Raw genomic sequence first — 26180 nt, 5'->3', positions numbered from 1 at the left:
ACTAAGAGGGACGCTTCAGGCCATGCTCCTGAATCCCTAATGCAAAGAAGTGGGAAGTCAATAAAACAAAGCTCACTGACGGAAGTTTCCCCTCGTTAATCGACTTCCTCTCTCGACGTTCCTAGTCCGTTGATCGTACATTACGTCCTGTGTGTCTGTGTTGTTAACACAACACAATGTTGTGCTGTGTTGTGTTGTTAGCACAAATGTGTTGTGTGTTTTGTTGTCAACACAACCCAGCGTTGGACGCGTGTGCTCAGCGCCTGTGTGTGTTTCCCCTGCAGGACCGCGAGCCATTTCTATGACAACCGAGAAGCCCTCGGCGGGGGAGATGAAGAGTGCGATGGAGGGTGACGCCAGAAGAGCCAATCAGGTGAGAGCACTGCGGAACCAGCGGCCGCTGTAAATCAGGTCTCCGAAGCCCCTCCATCACTCAGATAAGGGCGGGGTGGGGGGGGTTTGCTGTTTGATATGCATGGAGAACGCTCCCACTCACAGCCACGTCAGAGCCGTAGCATCTCAGCATCTCCAGGCGACGCCGCCCACACGTCCGTCCGTGATGTTAATAATAATAATAATAATAACACATCAAATTGATATAGGGCTTTTCCCAATGCTCGAAGACGCTTCACAGCAGCGGCTAAACCATACGCATCAAAAAACAGAACAACACAAAAACAAACAAACAAAACAGAAAGTTGAAGGTTAAATGCAAAGGTCTGTTTTGAGTCTGATGAACTAGTCCTGGATGGTGGCGATAAGGAGGCGGGGGGGGAGTGTCGGGGGGGGCTCACGCTGATGATGTCGTCCCACAGAGCTCGGAGGACTACGGGGACCTTGACGACAGCTCGGACCAGACCCCCAGCAAGGCCTCCAAGTCCCCCCAGAAGAGTTCCTCCAAGAGGCCCAAGACGGTGCCGGTGAAGGTGAACCTGCTGGACGGCTCGCAGTACGAGACGGGCGTGGAGGTACGCCCGTCGGGGGTCATCACCTGCTACATTTATGAAGCGCTTTACAATATCGTCCAACGGTCACCCGTGCACGCAGAGTCCCACACCGACGGCGGTGTCGGCCACCCGAGGCGACAGCCGGCTCGCCGGGAGCAGTCGGGGCGAGGCGTCTCGCTCGGGGACGCCTCGACGCTCGGAGCCGGGGATCGAACTAGCGACCTACCTCCTGAGCTACTGCCGCCTTACATTCACATTGAGGGCATGTAGCAGACGCTTTTATCCAAAGAGACGTACAAAGTGCATTTGTCTGAAGAGGGAGGAACAACAATCCATCTCTGTCGGTACAGTAAGGATGTTCATGGAACCAAGTGCCAAGCACTGGCTATCCCTAGTTAACCCATTCCCCGTAAACAACAGAGATAGCAAGGATAAGACGCTACACAATGCTATATGCTAAGTGCCAGAACATACAAACCTACAACAAGTGCGTAAGAGAGGTGTGTGTGTGTGTGTGTGTGTGTGTGTGTGTGTGTGTGTGTGTGTGTGTGTGTGTGTGGGGGGGAGGCTATGCAAAGTCTTGCTCCGTGTTAACGAGGCAGTCTTTCACGTGAGATTGGACCCGATGCAAGGAGCTCACTCAATCGCTCAAAAAGCAGAGCTTATCGTTTTGTTATGTGGAGCAAACATGTTACTTTGTGTTTGGACAGCCTCATTGTTAGATCACTACAGTGGGGTTTAATTCATCTTCTGTCGGTAGTTCATTTGAATAAACAAACCCGGCCTTCATTACTTTTGAATAACTCTTCTTAATTATCAATCTGATATTAATGAATCAGGGGAAAAACAGAATAGGCCAATTCGTCTGTTAGCTGGCTCTTTTTAAAGGGCTGCCAAAACCAAAAGCCCACTGTTAGATCACAGGCGTTGGGAATGCATGTGTCAGCTCAGCAGGGGGGCGGCTTTGATACAGGGAAAAGGAAAATCCATTCCTGGAAAACATTTTCCCCGCTCAGGAATGATGCGAGGGTTTGACTTGGAACAGCGCCTGACTCAGCAGGACCGCTCTGCCTCTGTGCGCTAACGTGTTACCACTCCAACGCGCTAACGTGCTAACACGCTACTGGCTACCACGCTAATGCTCTAATGTGCTACCACGCTAACGTGTTACCACGCTAACGTTATCACTAATGTTGGCTCCTTTCGGTGTGTGTGCTAACGTTCTACCACCCTAATGTGTTTCAACGCTAACTTCATAGCATGCTAACATGCTAACTTTCTAGCACGCTAATGCGCTAACTTTCTACCGTGCTAAGGTGCTACCACGCTAACATCTCGAGGGGCTTCTGACTCGACTATAGACGCGCTGCGCTGTGGTGAGGGCGGGAGTTGGGGGAGGAGAACGGGGCGATGAGGGAGGGTGGGGGCGGGAGGAAGGGGAGGCTGACGTGAGGCAGCGGGGGGGGGGGGGGGGGGGGGGGGGGCGGAGCCGTTGCGGTGTTTGCAGAAATCCAAACAATTTGCTGTTCGACGACTTCCATTCGAGATCACCTAGGACCTTTCGACCTGTGACCCCTCCCCCTCCCTTCGGGTCGATGAGATTCCTCCCGACCAATGACGGAGGCTCATTTCCTCTGGAGCAGGGCGCCGTAAGGCCGGGGGCGGGGCCTGCGGTGGCCGCTGAGTGCTTCCTCTCTGGCTGGGAGGGCCTAGGAGGGAACCGCAACCAGGTCATGGATCTCCCTGACGTCGACGCCCCCCTTCAGCACTCCCCCCCCCCCCCCCCCCCCCCCCCACATGCCCCAGGCCCCCGCTCTACTCCCGTCCGGCCTTCATCACCAGCCTCCTCTTTTTCATGGCTTACCGCCAATCTGGCAACCTCCCAGCTGAAACGTGCCGAGGCAAGCGGGGGTGGGGTGGGGAACGGGGTCTGGGGTGTACACATTAACACGAGCCGTGCACAAGGAAATACGTGCACGCAACAGGCACACACACGCAGGCATGGCCCCCCGGGGCCCCGCTGAGGCTGTTACTTTAGCGGTATCGACCAGTTTAATGGCTAATCCATACAGTCGACGGACGGCCTGCGATGAGGGGAGGAAGGGTGCAAGGAAGGATGGAAGGGAGATGGAGGCGAAGGCTAGGGAGCACAAGAAGGAATCGAATCAAGGAAGGAATCGCTTTTTGTAGGTGTGTTTCGTTAACAGATTTCTAATATTAACTGGACTCTTAGGTTGCGGTGAATTTTTTTGGACGTTTTTACTGTCTATCTATCCCTGGCTGTTGAATTTATGGACATCGAGGGAGGATGGCGCATTAATACGGCCCTGTCTCTAACCTCAAGCATTAACGTTTATGTGAGGACTTTACAACAGGGCACCCACAGTCACACTGACTCTCACACACACCCACACACACTCACACACCCACACACCCACACACACACACACACACACACCCCCACACACACACACACACACAGAAGCTAATGCACACACACACACACACACACACACACACACACACACACACACACACACACACACACACACACACACACACACACACACACACACACACACACTCACACTCGCAGACGCAAACCACCTTGCAGTCAAATCAGATAGATACCAGCGCACACACACAACCTTAACACAACATAGAGCGATACAAACCCAACAATTCAAACGAAGAAAGAATGGAAATAATCCTGAAGGCCGTTGTGTTCCTCCCGCTCTCTGCAAGACGACGGGAGCAGTGGAACATACGTGTTCAGCTGATCTCACGTTAAACATGTGGCCTCATTCGGGCTCTCTGCGATCTGCTCTGGCCTGATGAATTTGAGGGCTGGCTGCTGCCGCGGATCGCAATGCTTTCTTCGTTATGAATCACGTGTGTCAGCCGACGTGCATGACTGTCTTTACTTTACGTTTTCTTCTGACTTATGTAAATCCCTTTCAATAGATGGAGATTATTGCGATTAACGTTACCCAACGGTGCCTGTCCCCCTGTGTCCAACGCCTTTGAGCCAAGGCGTTTGTGACGGACATCAGAGTGCTTGTTCACTGAGGGCCTTGTTGTTCCCACATCGTCGCTGCTTGAACTCCGTCTGACCGTGATATCCACACTGCAGACTGACGTTTCTTCACTGCATACTGATGCTGCTGCCTTCCCCCGTCTCTCCAGAGTGGGGTCATTCCTGCGGCTCCTGTCTCTGCCGGGATGGCCGGCCGCCGTCGGCGCAGTACTCATCCTGATTTATTGCGTTTAGCTTAACTGATGATTGGAGCCCTGGGGCGATCGCCGTTGTTCGGAGGAAACCGCTCCACATCTGCGGCGGCCTCGCTCTGCAGTGGCGGCTTTCTGTTCCTTCGCTCTCGTCTCCGTAAAGCGTAGCCCGGGGGTCCATCCATCAGGCCGCTGCGCCAGGTGGTACTACAAGTGTTGCCTGAGCAGGGGTGCATCGTTCACTTTGACTCATTTGAATTAGAAGAGGGTGTCCGTGGGATTCTACTTACACACACGCACGTACGCACACGTGCAACGGTTCAAGTAAGAAATCATGTGTGCATTGTTCGGTTTGTTCGGTTCGTCTCACGCTGTGATTACGGTATTCAGTCTTGGATGAATTGAAGTCGTTCTCCCGGCAGACTTTTTCTTCTAACTTCAGTAATATATAACTAAATGATATAAAAATGATATATCTATATAATATGTTCGGCTATATATATATATACATATGTTATTATGGATATGTATGTATTAGGGTATATCTCCAAACATTGTAATAGGGGCGCTGTGACACAAAATTTTAGAATAGGGCTGTAGTGACGAAGACACTACAATTCTGAAACGGTCGAATTGGTTCCAACATGTTTTATGCGTTCAGCTTTTAAAGTGTAGTATATACAAAGTACACAAAAGTGGGGTAAGATGGAATGGTGTTGATTTATAGGAGGTCATGAGAGGTAATGCAAGAAATGTGAGGTAGTGTGATGTAATCTGAGGAAACTTGAGGTAATATATGGTTACGTGAGTCAAGATAATATGAGGTGATGCATGTTATATGAGTTCACGTGAGTTAATGATGTATGTTTTCAGATCAGGTAATATAATACAAGGTAATGCAAGTTTATATGAGATAATGTGAGCTAGCGTGTGGTAATGAGGGGTAACGTTTGATGCTGTGAGATATTGTGAATCCAGACTGGAGGAAAGGGCCGCTTTGGAGGGTTAGGCTAGCTAAGATAGATGCTAGCTCAGTCTGGCTGTTGAGCCTGCAGCTCTTGGCCGGGTGCTAACGTGATTGGAGCCAACTGGGTCTCACAACTCACTGTCGTTAACAGGCCCCCAACAATCTGGTGTCAAGCCTGGGGGGGAACCTACAGTACCTCCATTGTTGGTGTGTTCCACTTTCTTCGGGACCCAAAAGACGCATTTCGCAGTCATGGGACCCGACCTCACACTGCGGAAAACGGTCCTTTTAGATTCTGGTCCTGATGGTTCCGGTTCGGTGTGTGGTCCCACCGCCTCCAAATTGGATCGCGACCCATTTCGAGCCCAGAACCCATGGGTTAAAGCCCAAAGTGGGTGGATTTCACTTCATAGTAGCGCGACCCAGGAAAGGAACACAATAATGTTGTTTTTAACGGCGTGAAGCACACATAGCGCTGGGCTCACACAGACCTGAGTCCTCTCTCAGGAGAGGTCTGTGTGAACGTGTAAGGACCATAAGTCTGGCCACACCGCAGTGTGTTCTGGGCTTAGGGCGTGTGTTCATCACAGCGAGTGGCGTTGATCTGGCGATGGAGGGCGGTCCCCATTACAACCACCAACTACATCAGTCGCACGGATGGATCGACCCTACTCCGAGACTGTCCTCAACGGAGACGGCCCAACAAAGCCAAATAAGTTGTTTTGCGTCCGTCCCGTGCTTTGGGCTTAAGAGACGCTGCTCTAAAGGCACGCCGGAAATCCACCAGGTTCTCTTTTGAAACAGAGCAGCCCTCCACTCCCAGCAGAGGCGTGTCTGTCCGTTAATCAGCCTTTTGACCGGGGCCACGGCGGAACGTCAGCCTGGCCCCGGCACAACACGCAGGCAGCTCTGGGTCTGATGAAAGGAAGGGGTCCGCCGTGTTTACCCATTACTGCCTTAGCCTTTCAGAACGTTACCAGGGCACTGACGTACCCACGGAGCGTCTGTTAGAAAGAGCTGAACAAAGCAGCATCGCCCAACAGGGAGGGAGGGAGGAGGAGGAGGAGGAGGAGAGGGAGAGGGAGGAAGAGAGAGGGATGGATAGAGGGAGAGAAAGGGATGGAGAGGGAGGGAGAAGGAGAGGGGGGGAGAGGGAGAGGGAGAGGGAGGAAGAGAGAGGGATGGATAGAGGGAGAGAAAGGGATGGAGAGGGAAGGAGAAGGAGAGGAGATGAGAGGGAGAGGGAGGAGGAGAAGGAGAGGAGAGGGGGGAGAGAGATGGATAGAGGGAAAGAAAGGGATGGAGAGGAAGGAAGAGGAAGAGGGAGAGGTAGAGAGCAGGAGACAGAGGGATAGAGAGAGAGAGAGAGAGAGAGAGAGACTATTACTTCTGTTTCCATGGTAACAGCTGCTTGGTCGGTTTGTCACCACAGGAGCCAGGTTTCCCTTGGAGATGAGCGTGCCGTTTGTCTCTGGCCCTGTGTGTGTGTTTGTGTGTGTGTGTGTGTGTGTGTGTGTGTGCGCTTCTACGTGTGTGTGTGTGTGTGTGTGCGTGCTTCTACATGTGTGTGTGTGTGTGTGTGTGTGTGTGTGTGTGTGTGTGTGTGTGTGTGTGTGTGTGTGTGTGTCCGCGCCAGGGCCACAGTAACAGCCCACAGAGCTGTCGTATCTGAGCGCTCGCAGGCTAGACTGAAACAAGGTGTGGTCTGTTAAACTGCCGGGCTGTGAATGCACGTGAAATCCCTTCTGCTACAGAGATAGCTTTACCAACCCAGCCGTGGGCCGGATGCACCCATTGGCCGACTGGATTAGGATTTCATGATGTTGCACATGTCTGATATTTAGAATACGCAAAACATATTAAATAGTAATAAACATATTCTTTTATTTTTTTTAGTTTAAATGATATACAGTAGATAAATGTCATAAAGGTGGTTTGGGAGAGGGACAGGATGTGTTTATTACAACCAGTGTGTGTGTGTGTGTGTGTGTGTGTGTGTGTGTGTGTGTGTGTGTGTGTGTGTGTGAGACAGAAGTTTGCCAAGGGCCAGATGCTGCTGGACATGGTGTGTGGTCATCTGAACCTTCTGGAGCGGGATTACTTCGGCCTGATGTACCAGGACACAGACAACACCAAGGTGACGCACGCACAATCGCACTCACACACCCACACCTTCACACACGCACGCACTCACTCACTCACTCACTCACTCACTCACTCACTCACTCACTCACTCACTCACTCACTCACTCACTCACTCACACACACAAACGTACAAGTCATTTCAGGTAACATTGTTCATTTCATGTTAATTTCTAGCTATGAAGCTAAAGCTGGGAAGTAAATTAAACTTCAACTAGGTGAGCAGTCAATTTAGAGTACTTCCAAGTCGCAAGAGATCTATTATGCTATACATTTCCTTGCGGTGTTCGAATAATTAACACTTAATGCGCTTAATGCTTAATGCAATGCTAAAGTACCACTTTGCCATTTATGGTGAAACACATTTGGGAAAGGGATTAACCATTCCATAGACGCATTAAGACTCCCACCAGAATATCAATGTCTCCCGAGTTCCCTGGAAACGTAAAACTCTGGCCTCCAGCCTGCAGCCATCCCCTGAATTTATTTGCGTTGGCCCCGACTCCCTTTTCAGAGATACTTTCAAATATCAGGCTACCGTTAAGATTAGCGCAAGTCCTCGCCTGCCACCCTAAGATACAGGCCCAGTAATAAACCCACCGCCTGCGCTTCTTAAACAGAGCGCACTCGCCCCCGCGGGCCTGTAACCTTTTCACGAGGACTGGGAGGGAGATAGAGCTGTTTTAATGCAGGGGAGGCTTTGCATGCTGACGGCCCCTCCGTGGTGGAGGGCACTCGCTCCACACCGGAGCCTGAGATAACAGGGGAACGTCCTGCATCTCAGCCCGGGATAATGAGGCTCCTATAGAAGGAGAACCGACCCCTCTGTCCACTATGGTGTGAATCCACTTGGCTCTGGAGTGGAGCCTTTGTGTGTGTGTGTGTGTGTGTGTGTGTGTGTGTGTGTGGGGGGGGGGTCTGCGATGAGGAGGGGAGAACTGAAAGGCACTGTGAAGGAGGGGGCCAGGGATGGCTGGACTCAGGTGTGTGCTTTTCTCTTTCTCCTGGGTCAGAACTGGCTGGATCCCTCCAAGGAGATTAAGAAACAACTTCGGGGTGAGTGGTGCAGCGATGCGCACACACACACACACACACACACACACACACACACACACACACACACACACACACACGTATGCACACACATACATTCACAAAAACACAGTCCTGCTTGCACACATCCACACCCACGGACCAACAGGCAATAAATCACACAAAAACACACACGCATAGTATATTAGTTGCACTCGCTCGCGCAGGCAGGCACACAAACAGACACAACGCGTGCTCGCACACTTACAAACCCATGCACACACACACACACACAAACATGCGCACAGTCTGTCACCTGCGTACACACATTGTAAAGACGAAGCGGCCCTAAACGTGTGGGTTTATGTTCCGACAGTCGGGTGCTGGCGGCTTGGGTTCTCAGTCAAGTTCTACCCCGCGGATCCGTCCATCCTCATCGAGGACATCACTCGGTAGGTCATTAAAAACCAGGGTTTAACCGTATTTATGTTTTATGACTATCATTAGCTTGATCATTTAATTGTTAAAAACTGTGCACGGTGATTTACTGCTCTCGGACCACCGAAGCTTAAATATTAAACAAATCAGCGACAGCAAAAACCAGCAGCACTAAATTAAATCTACCCATTATTAAGTTCATTAATTCACCATTCAGGATTCAGACTTTAATTCGGAGAGCACTTTTTCAAGGACGACGTTTACAAAGTGGTCCTTCTTTCGCACGTACAATAAGAACAATGAAACACACACAAGCACACAGGGAAACATCAACCAGCGGAAGACAGCGCTACCATAGGTCCCTCGTGCCCACCGAGCAAACAGGAAGCCCCACCCCCCCGCATAGAATATTCTATGAACATTCTATACTATGCACAACAACTTCTATGCACATTAATGTATAACTGTATCTCCATGCTGCTATTTGGCGCATTTTGCACTTTACTATATTGCACCTTTTCTATATGTAAGGCATTATCCCGCTGATACCACGGTCACTTGCCAAAGAAAATAAATTAAGACCATTCATTTATATTTTCATGCGTTTTACAATCGAAATATAAAGTTGCTTTGAGTTGCCCGTTGCTATGGTTACTCATTTTTGAGACAGGCTGATACAATACGCCAGCTGGCGCATTAATTGAGAACGGTGAACAGACAATTTGACGGGAACTACTTAGCCGGTGTCCGTATATCAAGAGTTAATGCACACCCTGCAGCCAATCAGAATCGAGCATTCCCCCAGGCCGTGGTATAAGCACCTTTATTTGAGCATCAACATCTACCACATAACACTGTGAATATTATATTCTGTATAATGTATGCACTGTCTGTATGTATATGTTGTGTTCATTTGTTGTGGTCTTTTTGCACTAATATGTTATTTTGTTCTATGTTGTGTGGTAAATATATTATTAGCACAGTTGGAGTATGGGGAAACGCAAGTCTGGTCCTCTATGTAACTTGTTGCACGGTCGGTCTGACGTTAAAGGTTGTATCAGCGATTCTAGGCTGAAGCATAAACAATCACATTCATCTGATCTTTCCTCACGATCCGCAAGCTGCCCGCCTCATAAGCCGGCCGTAAAAAAGATCCCCGAGATCGTACCCAAAAACAAATGGTACTACCGACCACTCAAAACCAAAAGAAATAGTATTCCAACCAATCGCCGACAAGGGGCGGGTGTTGTGGGGTTTCGCGCCGCGTTCACGATCGTTTCTACTGGATGCACGAAACAGGGAAGGGAGGGGCGAGCGGGCTCTGTTTGTTGGGGATCTCGCTTCGAACACCTGATGCGATGCGACCTTCGAGTTCACCTGACCTGTCCCGTGCCCTGGGGGCGTGTCCAGGTACTACCTGTGTCTGCAGCTGAGGGACGACATCCTCTCCGGGCGCCTGCCCTGCTCCTTCGTCACCCACGCCCTGCTGGGCTCCTACACCGTGCAGGCGGAGCTGGGCGACTACGAGGCCGACGACCACGGCCCCGACTACGTCAGCGACTTCCGCTTCGCCCCGAACCAGACGAGGGAGCTGGAGGAGAGGGTGATGGAGCTACACCGCAACTACAGGTGAGAGGGTGAGAGGGTGATGGAGCTACACCGCAACTACAGGTGAGAGGGTGAGGGGGGGGTGGAGCTTCACCGCAACTACAGGTGAGAGGGTGAGGGGGGGGTGGAGCTTCACCGCAACTACAGGTGAGAGGGTGAGGGGGGGGTGGAGCTTCACCGCAACTACAGGTGAGAGGGTGAGAGGGTGATGGAGCTACACCGCAACTACAGGTGAGAGGGTGAGGGGGGGGTGGAGCTTCACCGCAACTACAGGTGAGAGGGTGAGGGGGGGGTGGAGCTTCACCGCAACTACAGGTGAGAGGGTGAGAGGGTGATGGAGCTACACCGCAACTACAGGTGAGAGGGTGAGGGGGGGGTGGAGCTTCACCGCAACTACAGGTGAGAGGGTGAGGGGGGGGTGGAGCTTCACCGCAACTACAGGTGAGAGGGTGAGGGGGGGGTGGTGAGAGGGTGATGGAGCTTCACCGCAACTACAGGTGAGAGGGTGAGGGGGGGGTGGAGCTTCACCGCAACTACAGGTGAGAGGGTGAGGGGGGGGTGGAGCTTCACCGCAACTACAGGTGAGAGGGTGAGGGGGGGGGGTGGTGGTGGTGAGAGGGTGATGGAGCTACACCGCAACTACAGGTGAGAGGGTGAGGGGGGGGTGGAGCTTCACCGCAACTACAGGTGAGAGGGTGAGGGGGGGGTGGAGCTACACCGCAACTACAGGTGAGAGGGTGAGGGGGGGGTGGAGCTTCACCGCAACTACAGGTGAGAGGGTGGGGGGGTGATGGGAGGTGCTGGTGGTTGGGGGCGGGTCTTGTGTCGCTGGGCGTTGTTATATTTAACGTCTGCATTTACTCGTTATTATTATTATTCGTTTAGCAGGAAGAAATGCTTTTTATCCAAATCAACGTTTGTGAGGGGAGAAATTCTAAGCGCTAAATGACCTAGTTTCTGAGGAAGGAAGTGGAACAGATGTATCGGGGTGTTTGTTGGTATTATTCTGCTGCATAATAGTCCCAGTTCACCATCGCGCGTTCTGTATTCAAGAGGAGAAGAGCCAGCCCTTGCTGGTTTTAATCCTTTTATTATTAAAGCTGAGTCATCAAATCATTTGGTGCACAATGGTGCGGTTAATATTGCAAACAGCAATCAAGAAATCACACTGGCATGAAGAAAAAAAATCAACGTGCTCGACGGTATGGTAAGACGATTGGATACAGTCATCCACCGTCCACTATTATAATACTTTTATGAATATAATATACTACCACACATCATTGTAATATATGTGTGAATATCATACCATATATTATTATAATCTGTGTGTATGATATATGAAAGCCTCTCTCGTGAGGACCACTGATAGATGTGCTATCTCGTCCGTGCCGGAGATGCGATGCCTGATACACAATGGCCTTGTGAATATAGACATACCTGAGCAGGGTTTTAATACGCCCGAACAACAACAAGGACACTCCACAGAGGCATTCTCGACCCGAAGGACGCGTTCATTTGCTCCGTCTCAGAAGGCAGTCTGATCGGATGTGACGTGCTCACCTGTATCTCTAAGCGTGCTCGCCTGCATCTGTGAGCGTGCTCGCCTGCATCTGTGAGCGTGCTGCGATGGCAGAGCATCGTCTGGAGTGTGGCTCCCGCCTGGTGTTTAGGGGCAGGCCGGTCGAGTGGTGGGGGGGCTTTGGCTCCAGCTCTACGGGACTGGCTGTGATCCACAATGTCCGTCCCCTGCTCGTCAACATCACTGAGCCCATCGAAGCCCTTCCAGCTGACGTCGGTGTCGATTAAAATCTTCTGCTTAACGACTAAACGAGTAAATAGCATTCAGATAAAAATAACATTAGGATCAGCTTTTGCGAGATGTGAAGAGCTGTGACGGGAATGCTTTGCTTTGCTGACTGACGAGACATTATGGGGTGTTTGTGTTTTCAGGGGCATGAGCCCGGCCGAGGCTGAGATGAACTTCCTGGAGAACGCCAAGAAGCTGTCCATGTACGGCGTCGACCTCCACCACGCCAAGGTGGGGAGATACGGCCGGTCACACCCTGCCCTCATACCTGTCAGCAGGAGTCCATGCATCTATTGATTTTCAGCCTGGCCCCAAAAAAAAAGCTAAGAAATTAATAGCAAAAAAAACATTCTGTAGCCTTTGCGATTTGCATACCGCGTTCTATTAAATCGCGATGTCGGTTTGAATTCGATTAATCGTTCAGCCCTACTATCAATTGGGAAGTCCAATTCATTTGCATCACACAATCACAATCGGCCACAGTTATGACACCCTCTTAACCTTTGAATTGAACTTAAACGCAGTTTAAGTTCAATTCAAACTAAACATCAAACTGTGGATATTTTAGGGTTCTGATTAACAAAGAAACATCTAGGGACGGGGATTACCAATGACCATTAGCTACAAACACTACGATGCAGTCTCACTCATGTTTCGGATGTCCTAAGGACTCGGAGGGCATTGACATCATGCTGGGCGTGAGCGCCAACGGCCTGCTGATCTACCGGGACCGCCTCCGCATCAACCGCTTCGCCTGGCCCAAGATCCTGAAGATCTCCTACAAGCGGAGCAACTTCTACATCAAGATCCGCCCGGGGGAGGTGAGCCCTGCGGTGCGATGCCTCACTACCACGTCTGCTCGGCCTCGTTCGTATCGATAGCTGTAGGCCGACAATCGAAGCCTTCTGACCGTCGCCCAAACGTAAACAAAGCTAGCGAAGAAGGTATGATCGTGAACCCCGCCCCCTCTTTTATATTTGATCATACCGTCGTCAAAGTTGAACTATTCGTCTGGTGACATAAGCCAGCGTTCGACTTGTTAAAGTTAATTTCCCGTCGAGTTTGACGTTTCTTTACTGACGGCTGAGGGCTCCGGGCTGACAGCCAGGTAGGTTTCCATTGTTAACCAGATGAATAATTGTCTGTTCTGTGTTCAGCCAGACAAAGAGAGCTGCCGCTCCGTCGCGCCGTCTTGAAAGCGTGAGAGATATGTCCTTATCACAGGAGAGTCGCCTCGACTGGCTCCCTCTCCCGGGATAAAGCGGTTTGATATTGCTGCCGTATTTCTAGCCTTCATCTCCCGCCATTAACAGTGGGTACAGCTGGCGGGGACCGTGTTCGTGTTATACTGCCATCGCCATGTTAATATCAAATATTAAGACAGGTCTATTCACTAGAGAGCCGTACTAGGATGAGGGTGTGAAGAAAAATGGGGCAGGGAAGAAAGAAAGGACAAAAGATGGAAGGAAGGATCAATAGAAATGTGGGCGGAAAGAGAAAAGGAAGAAAGGGAGCGAACGAGAAAGAACGAACAAGAAAGGAACCGATTGCGTCGCTCGCTTCACATCAGCCCATTGATTAGGGAGCTGTATGGCATTATTGGTGCGGTGAAGGCTGATATATTGCAGTTCAATGTGACTCAGCCAGAGACGGAGAGCTTAATGAAGTACAGCGCAAAATGAAAAGACATGAACGTGAACTATTTTTCCAAAACAGTGCAAACCCGATTCACATCCAACTGCGTGTGCACTCTCACCCCCCCCCCCCCCCCCCCTCCCCGACCCTGCACACCCTCACCTCCACCCCCCCATTCTAATTCATCGCCCCCTGTCCCACCACCTCCGCTTCTTTCCTCCACCCCCCACCAACCCCCACCCTCACCCCCCCCCACGCAGTACGAACAGTTTGAGAGCACCATAGGCTTCAAGCTGCCTCACCACAGGGCGTCCAAGCGCCTGTGGAAGGTCTGCATTGAGAACCACACCTTCTTCAGGTAGGACCTGGGACCCTTCAGAAGGCAGACGGACACACGCACGCACACCCACGCACCCACGCACGCACACACACACACACCAACGTGCGCACACACACCTTGCATGCTTCACTGCGCCGCACCGAACCCAGCGACGCCTTGGCACAGCCCCGCTGACCTTGCGGAGGCGGTGATTCAAAACGAGGCTCACGCGCGGGGAATGCTGATGTCGCCTCTTCCCCTCGCCAAGTGGGGTTGTTTTCACTGCCGCTGCCTCCCACCTATTATGGGATGGGAATAAAGGAGGAGAGCTACTATGGTTACAACTCCTGGGCAGGATTGAGGAAAGTTTAGGTGTGTTCCAGATGCCTCCTACACCCCCCCGCACGAGTTGCAAAGTGGGAAATCTCCCAGCTTTCTTGCGGCATCTCACGGAGGAACGCCCCTTTTTGTTGGTCCCACTCGGGATTCTGAGAGTATCATTTTAACGTCGATTTTAAATCCTCTCACACACTTGCTACATTGCTACTTTAATCCGGTCACCAATTTATGCATTGCACTGTGCGTGCAATACAATGTAAAGTTGTGTTGTTGGTTTTCGAGCTGGTTTGCTGAAGAGGCTAAGCAAAACCAGAGACCAGCCAATGACTCACAAAGACAAACGGGAACGCTACAAGTGCTACAAGCCAGGAAACGACGTCGCGAGATCAACTGGTGCGGGTGGAGCACGAGGCATCTGGAACACACCATTTGTCCGAGAATGTTCAAAAGGAGTCCTTTCTGCCGCCCCCCCCCCCCCCCCCGTGCAGGCTGGTGTCCCCCGAGCCACCGCCGAAGGGCTTCCTGGTGATCGGCTCAAAGTTCCGGTACAGCGGGCGCACCCAGGCCCAGACCCGGCAGGCTAGCGCCCTCATCGACCGGCCCGCGCCGCAGTTCGACCGCTCCGTCAGCAAGCGATACCAGCTGCCCCGCAGCCTGGACGGAGGTGGGTCGGGAACCCCCAGAGGGTTGGGGGGGTCGGATCCCTGAGTGTTTGTGGGCGTCCGTGAGCCTCAACCGTACGTGCTCCTTTTAGCGAGTGTTTTTAACCGATAGATAAAAGCATCTGCAAGGTGAAAATGTATATTTTTATTTCTAAATGCAGTCCTAAGTTTTTCCCGGTACTTTTAGAAATAGATACATTCCTCATGACTACTTTGATTAAAATTGCATTTTTATTTATGGATGACACCACATCGCACTCTGAATATGACATTAACAGTAGTATTTGATGTGCAGAACATGGCACCAAAGAACATTGGGATCAAAGTGAGCGCACACAGAATCAATCCGTCAGCTAAAGTCAAAACGCGTCCCATATGCAGATCTGTCTATATCATGTCATATCATATCTTTATTTAACATTCCACCGGGATATTTCTGGAGCAATTTGCATCCTGTAATATATCTTCCCATTCTCACTGCGTTTCGTCGTATATACTGCACTTTTGGCAATGAACCTTATAAAAGTACTTCACAATGGGGCTACAATATTTGATCATTATATTATAAAACTTTATTCCAATGACAGGGCTCATGTTAACAGACATCGCAATAATAACAGGGCAAGAAGCTTAAGTGCAATCTGGATGAAAAACAAATGTTTTGCCAAGGATGCTAATGACATTGGGACAAAAGTTCCTTATGTTATCATAAAACAATGGAATCTGATTGGACGAGAGTTCAAAGCCACGCCCCTGACCCCGTCCCTCTCCAGAGGTCATCAGGGGTCAGCAGACCTGCTCATCTTCCTCTCTTTGGGTCCCAGACACCTGACCGCCGCAGAAGCAGTAGACCCGTTCCCCATAACCCGGTGGTGCAATGCAACCCAGGTGGTTTCTTGAAGGTGTTATGTCTGTGGCCAGGGGGGACTTGATAATGACGAATTATAAATACATGGGTCAGGAATCATTTATAAAAGCCTTCTCTTTGTCCTCCTCCTCTTTCTCCTCCTCCTCTCTCCTCATCTTCTTTCTCACCTTCCTCTTTCTCCCTGTCCTCTCTCTTTCTTTCTTTCTTTCTTTCTTTCTTTCTTTCTTTCTTTCTTTCTTTCTTTCTTTCTTTCTTTCTTTCTCTCTCCCTCCTCCTCCTCCCCCTCCTCCTCCTCCTCCTCCTCCTCCTCCTCAGCCTCAGCCCTGGGTGACAGCATGGACCAGTTGTCCCAGCGGAGCTCCAGCGACCGGACCCAGTTCATGTCCAGAGAAGACCTGGACCAGGAGGGCAGCCTGGACCTGGACCAGGACCAGTACCACTACCAGGACCAGCAGGACCAGTACCACTACCAGGACCAGCAGGACCCGTACCAGAGCCAGGGCCTGGAGTCCCCTGGGGACCTGGACGGGGGTCCGCAGGCCAACCGGGCCCTGGAGTACAAGGTACAGGACGGGGGGCCGGGGGAAGACGTGTCACCATGGGGCTGCGTTTGTGTGGATCGCTCTGAACACATCCAGTCGCTCTGAACACATCCAGTCAATCGCTCTGAACACATCCAGTCGCTCTGAACACATCCAGTCGCTCTGAACACATCCAGTCAATCGCTCTGAACACATTCAGTCGCTCTGAACACATTCAGTCAATCGCTCTGAACACATTCAGTCAATCGCTCTGAACACATTCAGTCAATCGCTCTGAACACATTCAGTCAATCGCTCTGAACATATCCAGTCGCTCTGAACACATTCAGTCACTCTGAGCACATTCAGTCAATCGCTGAACACATTCAGTCACTCTGAGCCCATTCAGTCAATCGCTCTGAACACATTCAGTCGCTCTCAACACATTCAGTCAATCGCTCTGAACACATTCAGTCTCTCTGAACACATTCAGTCAATTGCTCTGAACAAATTCAGTCAATCGCTCTGAACACATTCAGTCACTCTGAACACATTCAGTCAATCGCTCTGAACACATCCAGTCGCTCTGAACACATTCAGTCGCTCTGAACACATTCAGTCAATCGCTCTGAACACATCCAGTCGCTCTGAACACATTCAGTCGCTCTGAACACATTCAGTCAATCGCTCTGAACACATCCAGTCGCTCTGAACACATTCAGTCGCTCTGAACACATTCAGTCAATCGCTCTGAACACATTCAGTCTCTCTGAACACATTCAGTCAACTGCTCTGAACAAATTCGGTCAATCGCTCTGAACACATTCAGTCGCTCTGAACACATTCAGTCAATCGCTCTGAACACATCCAGTCGCTCTGAACACATTCAGTCGCTCTGAACACATTCAGTCAATCGCTCTGAACACATCCAGTCGCTCTGAACACATTCAGTCGCTCTGAACACATTCAGTGAATCGCTCTGAACACATTCAATCAATTACTCTGAAGACATTCAATCAATCTCTCTGAACACATTCAGTCAATCGCTCTGAACACATTCAGTCGATCGCTCTGAACACATTCAGTCTCTCTGAACACATTCAATCAATTTCTCTGAACACCTTCAACTCATTCAGTGCTTGACTGAAACATGAAGGGAGCCGAGTGGCGGATAAAGTATTAATCTTTCATAATCCGCCTGAATAGAAAACTGTTCCCTTTGTTGTAACTGGCCACTGGAGTAATGAACATACAGCATAGTGGAAATGACGTGACAGACTCTGATGAAATATGAACTATCATGTCAATTGTTCCACAAAATCATCAGACACAATGCGGAGCCTGAACAATCCCTCATGAACTATTGACCAGAAACCCTCTAAATCTTTAATCCATCACAGCTATCTGGCCACCCCCCCCACCTCCTCCTCGCCCTCCCCTCCCTGCCTGTTGCCTCGAACACCTCCCTGCACCAAACTCAAAGCCTCTCCTCCTTCACGTTGACCTTTGACCCCCTAACTCCTGCTGCGCCTCCTTCACCCCCTTAACTCCACAGTGTGTTGACTCCCTGTTTACCTGTTTCTTCCTCGGGGGGATCCCCCTCTGCCCTCACAGGACCTCCTCTCCTCCAACCACGCTTCACTAACAAACTAACCTCCTGCTTCTCTCTCTTGTTATTTTCTCCCTTCTCCCGCCCCCCCCGACCCCCCGGGGGATGGTAGGGTGAGGAGGCGAGCTCACCCGCAGACCAAAAGCCAGAGGTACTTTACCCCCCCCCCACCTGGGGTGCTCACCCCTCCCGCCTGGGACGTCAGTGCGGAGCTGTCTCTGTGTGTGGTCTTGGCTGTTGCTTGTTGTTTCATCTACTGCATTGTTGTGTGTGTGTGTGTGTGTGTGTGTGTGCGTGCGTGTATGTTTGTATGTGTGCCTCCGTGTGCGTGTGTGTGTTTTGTACAGCATGGTCTGCCATTTTCAGTTTCCCACAGAGGATTAGTTTCATACTTTTCTCGTCCGAGGAGAAACAGCCCATTCGGTACGCTCTGCGGTGAACCAACAGAAAGCAAAACTCGGTCAATCCCCGTGTGAAACAGGAGCTCACTCCAACACCTTTCAACTAAGCGCCCGTCTGGGGAACTTTCACAAATTGGACAAACTACTAGTAAATACGGGAACAATTAATAGCGTTTAAGATATGATTTCCGAGTGGATCAAAGTAAGACTCTTGCGGGACTTTGACCGCTAGGAAAACAGTTGGCTCTCGGAGGTCCCTAAGTGAGTCCGTCCCTACGAGCTCGCTGGTCCTTTGTGGACGTCGTTATCCCGGGTATTAAGCAGACCCCGCTGAACACTGTGGGTAAGATGTAAAATCCATAGCCGGTATCCTCGCTTACCAGCTCCCTGGATCCATCAGCCCCCTATTTGATCTGGTAAATATAAATATGGCATGAGCAGTTTACCGCAAATCACCCTCTCCTCAGATGAATATTTATGAGGCCGTTGATATCTTCACGATGTTGTTACTTTGGATTCATTTACCAGCCTCCTCTGCCTTGAGGAGATGAGCATTACAGTCAAAGACGAGGAGGATCTCTTTCTCCAAACATTCCTGCTCATTACGTCCACTTAAACATTGGCTCCAATACCTGGCAGGCGAGAGGTGTCATTCGAGATGTATTTTAAACCAGCGAGTTATTTCTGTGTACAGTCCCACTGTCTTATTCGAGTGTTGTTTATTTGTCTGTCCATCTTGGCCACGTTGTATTTTAGACTCACCTGCAGCATGTTGATGTCTTTGTCTCTGCATGCCTCTACAACCCTTCTCCCCCCTCCCCCCCCGTTATCCATCCTGTCCTTCCAATAACACCACCACCACCACCTCATCCACAAACTGAATCATCTCATCTGTCGGACAAGAGTCTGGCCTCCACACGGCCCAAACAGGAGGTACTGATTGTCCCAACTCTCTCAGTCTCTGTCTTTCTCGGTCTGTCTGTCTCTGTCTCTCTCTCTCATTTTCTGTCTGTTTCTCTGTCTCTCTCTCTGTCTGTCTGTCTCTCTGTCACTAGCTTACTGTCTGTCTGTCTGTCTGTCTGTCTGTCTGTCTGTCTGTCTGTCTGTCTGTCTGTCTGTCTCTCTCTCTCTCTCTCTCTCTCTCTCTCTCTCTCTCTCTCTACCTTGTCCTGTTATGTAATTCTGTTACATGGTCCCTCATGGTTTTGACTTTCACTATTGATGACAGTCAAAAAAAGTGAGGCTCATCCGTGCGTTTATTTTTAGATGAGACATTGTGCCGCAGACGAACATTCTGGCTGATATCGTTCCCGCTAAACTCAGATTTAGTCTGTCATATCACCCCATACATCTATAGCTAGGATAGTTCAAGGCCTGACATACGAAAAACATCCAATCACAAACAGTTCAGACCACAAGATTGTCCTTCCACCTTGAGAAGCAAAGTCGTCCCAAGGTGGTGATAGGCTCGTCCGGGGAAGTGTTGAATAATAAAAACAAACATTTAGTTATCAATCTGCCGGGCCGTCGCACCACTCTCATATAAACCCCCTCGACGATAAACAATCAAAGCAATTATCAAAGAACCCAGTGGTCAGCACTTCATTAGCATGCTGTCAGTGTGACGAACGGGTCCGCGACGCCCCAGTGCACCCTGGGGAACAGGAGCCCCCTGACGTGACTCATCACCCCCCCGCTACCCCAGGTCTGAGTCAGCACAGTGAGACATCCTGCGGTCCCATCCTGTCGGGGGGGTGGGGGGGGACTGGAGCGCGGATGAGAAACAATGCAGAGCGGAGCGGGTTTGATTATAATGAGGTCTGCGTGTGAGACCAGTCGTTCCCCGGTTCTTTATCGTCCATCCCCCCCCCCCCCCCCCCCCCCCCCATCTCCGCGGTGTAAAGCCATTGATCGTTTTCCTCCTCTGCGCTGCGACAGCATGAACCAGACCCAGGGTTCTGCCTGAGACGTTTTTCACCGCAATTCATGTCCCCCCATTGGACACGGATCTCAGGATGAACACCCACTCGCTCCCGCTCGTGCGCTCTCTCCCGCTTTCGCTCCTGCACCCGACGACGCATTTCAGTATTGAGCGGGAGGGTGAGCTGCCAGAAGCCCTTCTCGCTGCGCAGTGCGAACCGCAACCTGGTATTCTCCTCCACGGCGGAGCCCGGGGACATAAATCAATGTGCAATACGCTTGTTCAACTCGATTCAATCAAATTCAATAACATGTTATTTGTGTAGCCCTTAATCCCGGGTACAGTCTCACAGGGCTTTCAGTTCAGTGCATGGAGGCAAAAACATCAAAGCAGCTGAATGACACCCCTCCGTCGCAGCATTAACACCAAGAAGGTGCTAGGATGGCCCCTTTAATGTTCCCATGGGGTTCGTGGTAGTGAGTGGGACCGCTCTACTCACTGAGCGTCCTGTTGGGTCGTCTGTCGCCTGTCGTTCTGTCCTCCTGTGTGTTGGTTCGCTCTACCCACTGAGCGTCCTGTTGGGTCGTCTGTCGTCTGTCGTTCTGTCCTCCTGTGTGTTGGACCCCTCTATTCACTGAGCGTCCTGTTGGGTCGTCTGTCGTTCTGTCCTCCTGTGTGTTGGTTCGCTCTACCCACTGAGCGTCCTGTTGGGTCGTCTGTCGTCTGTCGTTCTGTCCTCCTGTGTGTTGGACCCCTCTATTCACTGAGCGTCCTGTTGGGTCGTCTTTCGTCTGTCATTCTGTCCTCCTGTGTGTTGGACCCCTCTATTCACTGAGCGTCCTGTTGGGTCGTCTGTCGTCTGTCGTTCTGTCCTCCTGTGTGTTGGTTCGCTCTACTCACTGAGCGTCCTGTTGGGTCGTCTGTCGTCTGTCGTTCTGTCCTCCTGTGTGTTGGACCCCTCTATTCACTGAGCGTCCTGTTGGGTCGTCTGTCGTCTGTTGTTCTGTCCTCCTCCCGCGCGGACGCAGCAGCAGTTCCTGGACAAGCCGGAGGACGTGCTGCAGAAGCACCAGGCCAGCATCAACGAGCTGAAGAGGGCCCTGCGACAGCCCAACAGCAAGCTCAGCCAGCGGGAGAAGCGGCTGTCCTCCAGCACCCCTCCCCCTGGGGGAACCCCCGAGAGGAAGCAGGTGAGCTCAGGGTTCTGCGTCGTCCTTCGCCGCAGTGTTGACGCTTTTCCCTTTCCCTGTGTTTCAGCCTCACCCTGTGTGTCTACGTTGCACGGGTTTGTGTTTGACCGGTCAGAAAGGAGAGCTTTTAGAAGTCGAGAATACATAAAGCGTGCGACACTAATCCTTGAAAAGGGACGTCGATGCATTGCATTCACTGAGTCGGCTTACTTAGTGTTTCTGTGCGCTTGGATCGAGCCTTAAAGCCAGGAGGGATAAAGCAGCGAGAAGGGTTATGAAACACAGAGCGCAGAGCGCCGAGTTTGGCTCATAAAACAGAAAGGATAAAAAACATATATATATATATAGCCTAACGCAACTGTCTACTCTATGTCAACATAGGCCACTGATGATGCCAAAATGATTGACACACAAGCTGTGTATGAAGCGCCAGTGGCTATGGGTTCAAAGGGAGACCAGAGTCAGACCAACGATACGCCGCAGCATAAAGACGCTGCGATGCACGGGGACATCTTTACACTCGCGTCCTGGGGCGACGCGCAGCCTGCGGGCGGGCAGGGCGGGAAAACGGACGACGCCGTCGTCTGTTGGGATTCTCCGCGCACGAGAGGCGACGGGTCATCCTCCTCCGACGCTGAGAAAGAACCGGCCTGCTCCGGGTTCGAGGGGAAGGCCGACAGCAGCGGCCGCTCTCACAGAACCTCCCACCCAAAGAACGGCGCCCGGCACCAGAACGGCTACGGTTCGCCGGCCGCTGACGAGCGAGAGAACGCCGCGTTCCAGCGGTGCTACTTCCAGTACGACGCCCGCCAGGAAACACCGGGGGTCTTTGATGCTCGGGCTGCGCCCGGGTCCCCCCCGGGGGGCGGAGAGCGCCAGTTTGAAGCGGAGAGGGAGCGACGCACGCCCGGGAGGCCGTCCCCGGAACCCCGCCCAGAGGGGCCGAAGGAGCGCGGTGAACCAGGGAGCTCGGAGCCGGGAGTCACGAGGAAGATCCCTCTGAAGCCGCAGCGCTCCAAGAAGTATCTGAACCGAGGGGACCCCCAGGTGAGGGACCCCCAGACGCGGCCCGCCCCGGCGGACACGTGCGCCCTCGGCCCGTTCGGGGAGCCCCTGGTGTGGCGCTCCCCGCAGGCGCCCTGTGAGCCCGCCCAGCGCGGCGACGGCGCCGGGGGGCAGTACCGCGGGCCGGGGGTCGTCAAGCCGACCAGACGCTCCGCTAAGCGCCGGGACGAAGCGGCGGCGGCGGCGACGACGCCGCCCGCGCCGCCGGAATCCCGCCGCCATCCTGCGCCTCAAACGCCGAAGACGGCGGCCTCGCCCCAGCCGGCGCGCGGCCGGGACGGGGACGGGGCGGGGGGGGTCGACGGGTCAGTACGGGGGCGGCGCCCCGGGCGCCTGGCTCCAGGAGGCGGAGACACACCTGTTCTGTGGCCCGGCGGCGGCGGCGGCCCCCCAGGCCACGCCCCCTCTGAGCCTCCCGCTGAAGAGCCAGTGGTCCCGGGACGCGGGCGGCCGCAGCCGACCCAACAGCATGGAGGGAGGCCCCGCCCACCTCGCCGGCCACGCCCACGTGGTCGGCCACGCCCACCGCGTCTCCGGCCAAGACCCCGGCAAGAGGAAGCAAGCGGTAAAACTAAACAAAACTAAACCCCCCCCACCCCCCTGCCGGCTCCTGGGCTGCTCATCAAACCACCGGATTTGACCGCATTGCATGCGCTTGAGGCGATGGCGCAGGAAACCTTGTTATTTTTCACCATTTCAAAATGAACACATGTACCTTTATAGACCCACACCATTCTGCATTCCCGTGGCTTTGTATGACAGGGTCAGAAACACACACACCCACACTGTCTCCCTATCCCTGCATCGCTCCATTGAACGACCTGGTCCCTGGGCATGGGAGCATATGGCTCTCCACTCTCTCCTTCCTCCCTGCAAAAGCCTCACATGTGCCTGGTCTCTCCAGAGCCCTGGTAGCCTTTAAGCAAAGTCCTCATTGCTTAAGCTTCGGGCATCTCTCCTACCCCTCCCCTATGAGAGTGAGCGTACTCTAACATCAAACAACAGGAATAGCATCAAACAGCAGCCTACCAATAGGTGCCAGCTGATGCAATAGTTGCCGTAGCCTGTACGTCAATTGCACCCTGGCTCAATTTCAACCAATCAGGAGCATTGAGATATAAACTGTTTCTCCCCAGAGGTGATGCTGTTGCTGGTGTTTGATGTTGGTGTAGGCTCTCCTTCAATGTGTCACGTTAACAACTTTTCCTCTGTACGCGAGCCTGTTTTTCTCACAGACCCAAGGTGATGCAATGAGGAGCGTTTTCCGAACCGATGTTTCTCTGGGAGTGTTTTTCTTAGGAAATGTAAAACTGCTGGAAGAGTGTTGAAGGACGTTTGAATCCAAATGGTCAACCCTGCCTCCTCTGCTTTCCTCGCATCTGGTAGAAAGGCACATGAGCTAAAATAGTCCAGGACTAGTGTATTCATATGCTGTCCTTGTGAATATGAATACGGTTGGCTCTGAGTTTGTCTTGTTGGTTCTATTTACCCTCCCAGTGCATGGCGTAACCATTGCACTTGCAGTCATCTTTCTTTTTGAAATGTGTCAGCCTTGAAAATGCATACTTTGTGCATGCCACTGATTAATAGCTTTTTCTGGCGCCAGTTTGGCAACTTGTCATTAAAGGGAAAATGACAGCTGTGCAATAGGTCAGCTACTGAAAAGACATTCCCTTAAAAGCTCAAAGGACAATACCTGGGCATCAAACTGTCGTATCGCCTGGCTCCACTCAAACATCCCTTAATAATATCATTTGTTCACATTACAGATTCTGAGTGAAAGCATTTAGCCTGTGATCAGCTGCCTCGCATGTCAACAGTGATATTTATAGTATTTTGTACATAACTTCATAATTTTTTTGAAGTTTTGTACATATCTTTATAATTTACGTTATGTTGATAGAAAGACCCAGATGCTACTTTGCCATTGTTTACATTGGTGGCAGGCGTGTGCTAGCTAAATGCGCTGTGGTTCAGAATCGCTACAAGGCAGCCATTTTGTAATTTTGACAGTTATATTGGCGGGCTGTTTTAGTGGAGCCAGGAGTGATGGTGATCAAGGTTCGAGCACCCAGACCGGTATCGTCCTTTAAAGATCTTTTTTGTTTTAATTTTAGCTGATACAATTATACAAATAGACACTACTATTTGTTGAGTTGGAAATGATGATAAGCACAAAGCTTTGTTTGGACTTTCTGGACGTTCTGTTTTCCAGAATACAAAGTTAAGCATTTGTTAAAGTATCGCTGTTCATGCCCTGTTACCTTCTGTGTGTGTGTGTGTGTGTGTGTGTGCATTTGTGTGGGCGTTTGTGTGTGTGTGTGTGTGTGTGTGTGTGTGTGAGTGAGCGTGTCCGCGCTGTGTGTGTGTGTGTGCGTGTGTGTGTGTGTGTATTCATCAGCCCTCCTTGTGTTTCCTCTGCAGGAGACGCCTCCCACCCCTTCCATCCAGGAGGAGCCGTTCAAGGAGACCTCGGTGAGTCAGCGCTCCGCTCACAGCCCCCTCCTCCGTGGGTACACAGCCCGTACCACATCCAGAGCAGCAACGCACAGACTACATCCTCCTTGATATAGGGATCTAGCCTGGCTGTCCCCAGACCAAGCTCCGTCCTAGCTTACACGTTGGTCTGGGGAAGCTGCCGCCATTTTCTTCAGCATAAGAGGCGTGGTCAACGGGCCCAGTTCAACCGACTCTGTACGCGATTGGCTGCTTTCCGTCGCTTCCCTGTCGTCATTGTGTTGAACCAGCCAATAGCGCGCCAGGGGGGGAAGCCAGCTCGGTGATTGGCTCCCGCAAAAGCGTATCAGAAGCAGAAAGAAATGTATCGCTCTTCTCCAGACCCTTCTTTAGGGCGAATTCAAATCGCCGGCGGGTGGTTCCCAGTCTAATACGAATCCGCTCCTCAACGAGAAGGGAGGAAATACCATCAGTAAACCAAGAAGACTCTCGGGGTCTCAGTGTTGTTTGCTGAGATGCGAGAACCATGATGTATTTCCTTCTGGGCCAACCCTTTATTTACTCCTTTGGTAAAATCAATCTTCTCTTGTAAGCCGGGCTGGTGTTTAAGTAATGTCCTCCCACAATCATTCACACACCTTTTACTGAACGTTCAATCCGATTTGTATCGCCCTTGCTCACAGATACAGTCTTATAGGGCTTAACAGGCCGTTTGTTTGTGATCCCCCCGCACGAGCCCCCCAGAGGGGAAGAAGAAACTCCCTTAATTAGCAAGGAAGGAAACTAGAGAAGGAACGCAGGGTAGGGGGGTCCCTCCTTCCAGGGACGGTCAGGAGGGAAATGTGCGCCATAATTGACACGCATAGTAATAAACATTTTAAAGAGGTGATATTATCCCACGAGGTGTGAGTGTGATGAGCCATTACAAGCTGTTTAGATGATCTGCCCGTCCCTGTGGCATGGTGTCCACCTAGATATTTGCTGGGTAGATCAGTCTACCAGCCTACCCAGTGGATTGTAG

The 26180-nt window shown here is 51.6% G+C and overlaps 1 protein-coding gene across 1 annotated transcript in view; it reads left to right on the top strand.

Moving 5' to 3' along the window:
- Positions 1 to 301: 301 nt before the first annotated feature.
- LOC307079768 (band 4.1-like protein 1) overlaps positions 302 to 26180 on the top strand; it is a gene marked incomplete at both ends in the record, with an annotated part of 35419 nt that continues 9540 nt past the window's right edge. Inside the window, 14 exon segments of the mRNA XM_079742275.1 lie at positions 302 to 373; positions 816 to 968; positions 7175 to 7279; positions 8298 to 8340; positions 8693 to 8768; positions 10165 to 10383; positions 12316 to 12403; positions 12841 to 12993; positions 14068 to 14165; positions 14954 to 15129; positions 16311 to 16558; positions 18238 to 18276; positions 21476 to 21637; positions 25127 to 25177. Of these exon segments, the coding sequence (XP_079598401.1) occupies positions 302 to 373; positions 816 to 968; positions 7175 to 7279; positions 8298 to 8340; positions 8693 to 8768; positions 10165 to 10383; positions 12316 to 12403; positions 12841 to 12993; positions 14068 to 14165; positions 14954 to 15129; positions 16311 to 16558; positions 18238 to 18276; positions 21476 to 21637; positions 25127 to 25177 (1683 nt within the window).

This window comes from Pollachius pollachius, assembly GCF_949987615.1.
Source record: "Pollachius pollachius genome assembly, chromosome: 8".
Taxonomy (NCBI): domain Eukaryota; kingdom Metazoa; phylum Chordata; class Actinopteri; order Gadiformes; family Gadidae; genus Pollachius; species Pollachius pollachius.
The sequence above is the reverse complement of the archived record's forward strand: the minus strand, read 5'-3'. Positions and strand labels throughout refer to the sequence as shown.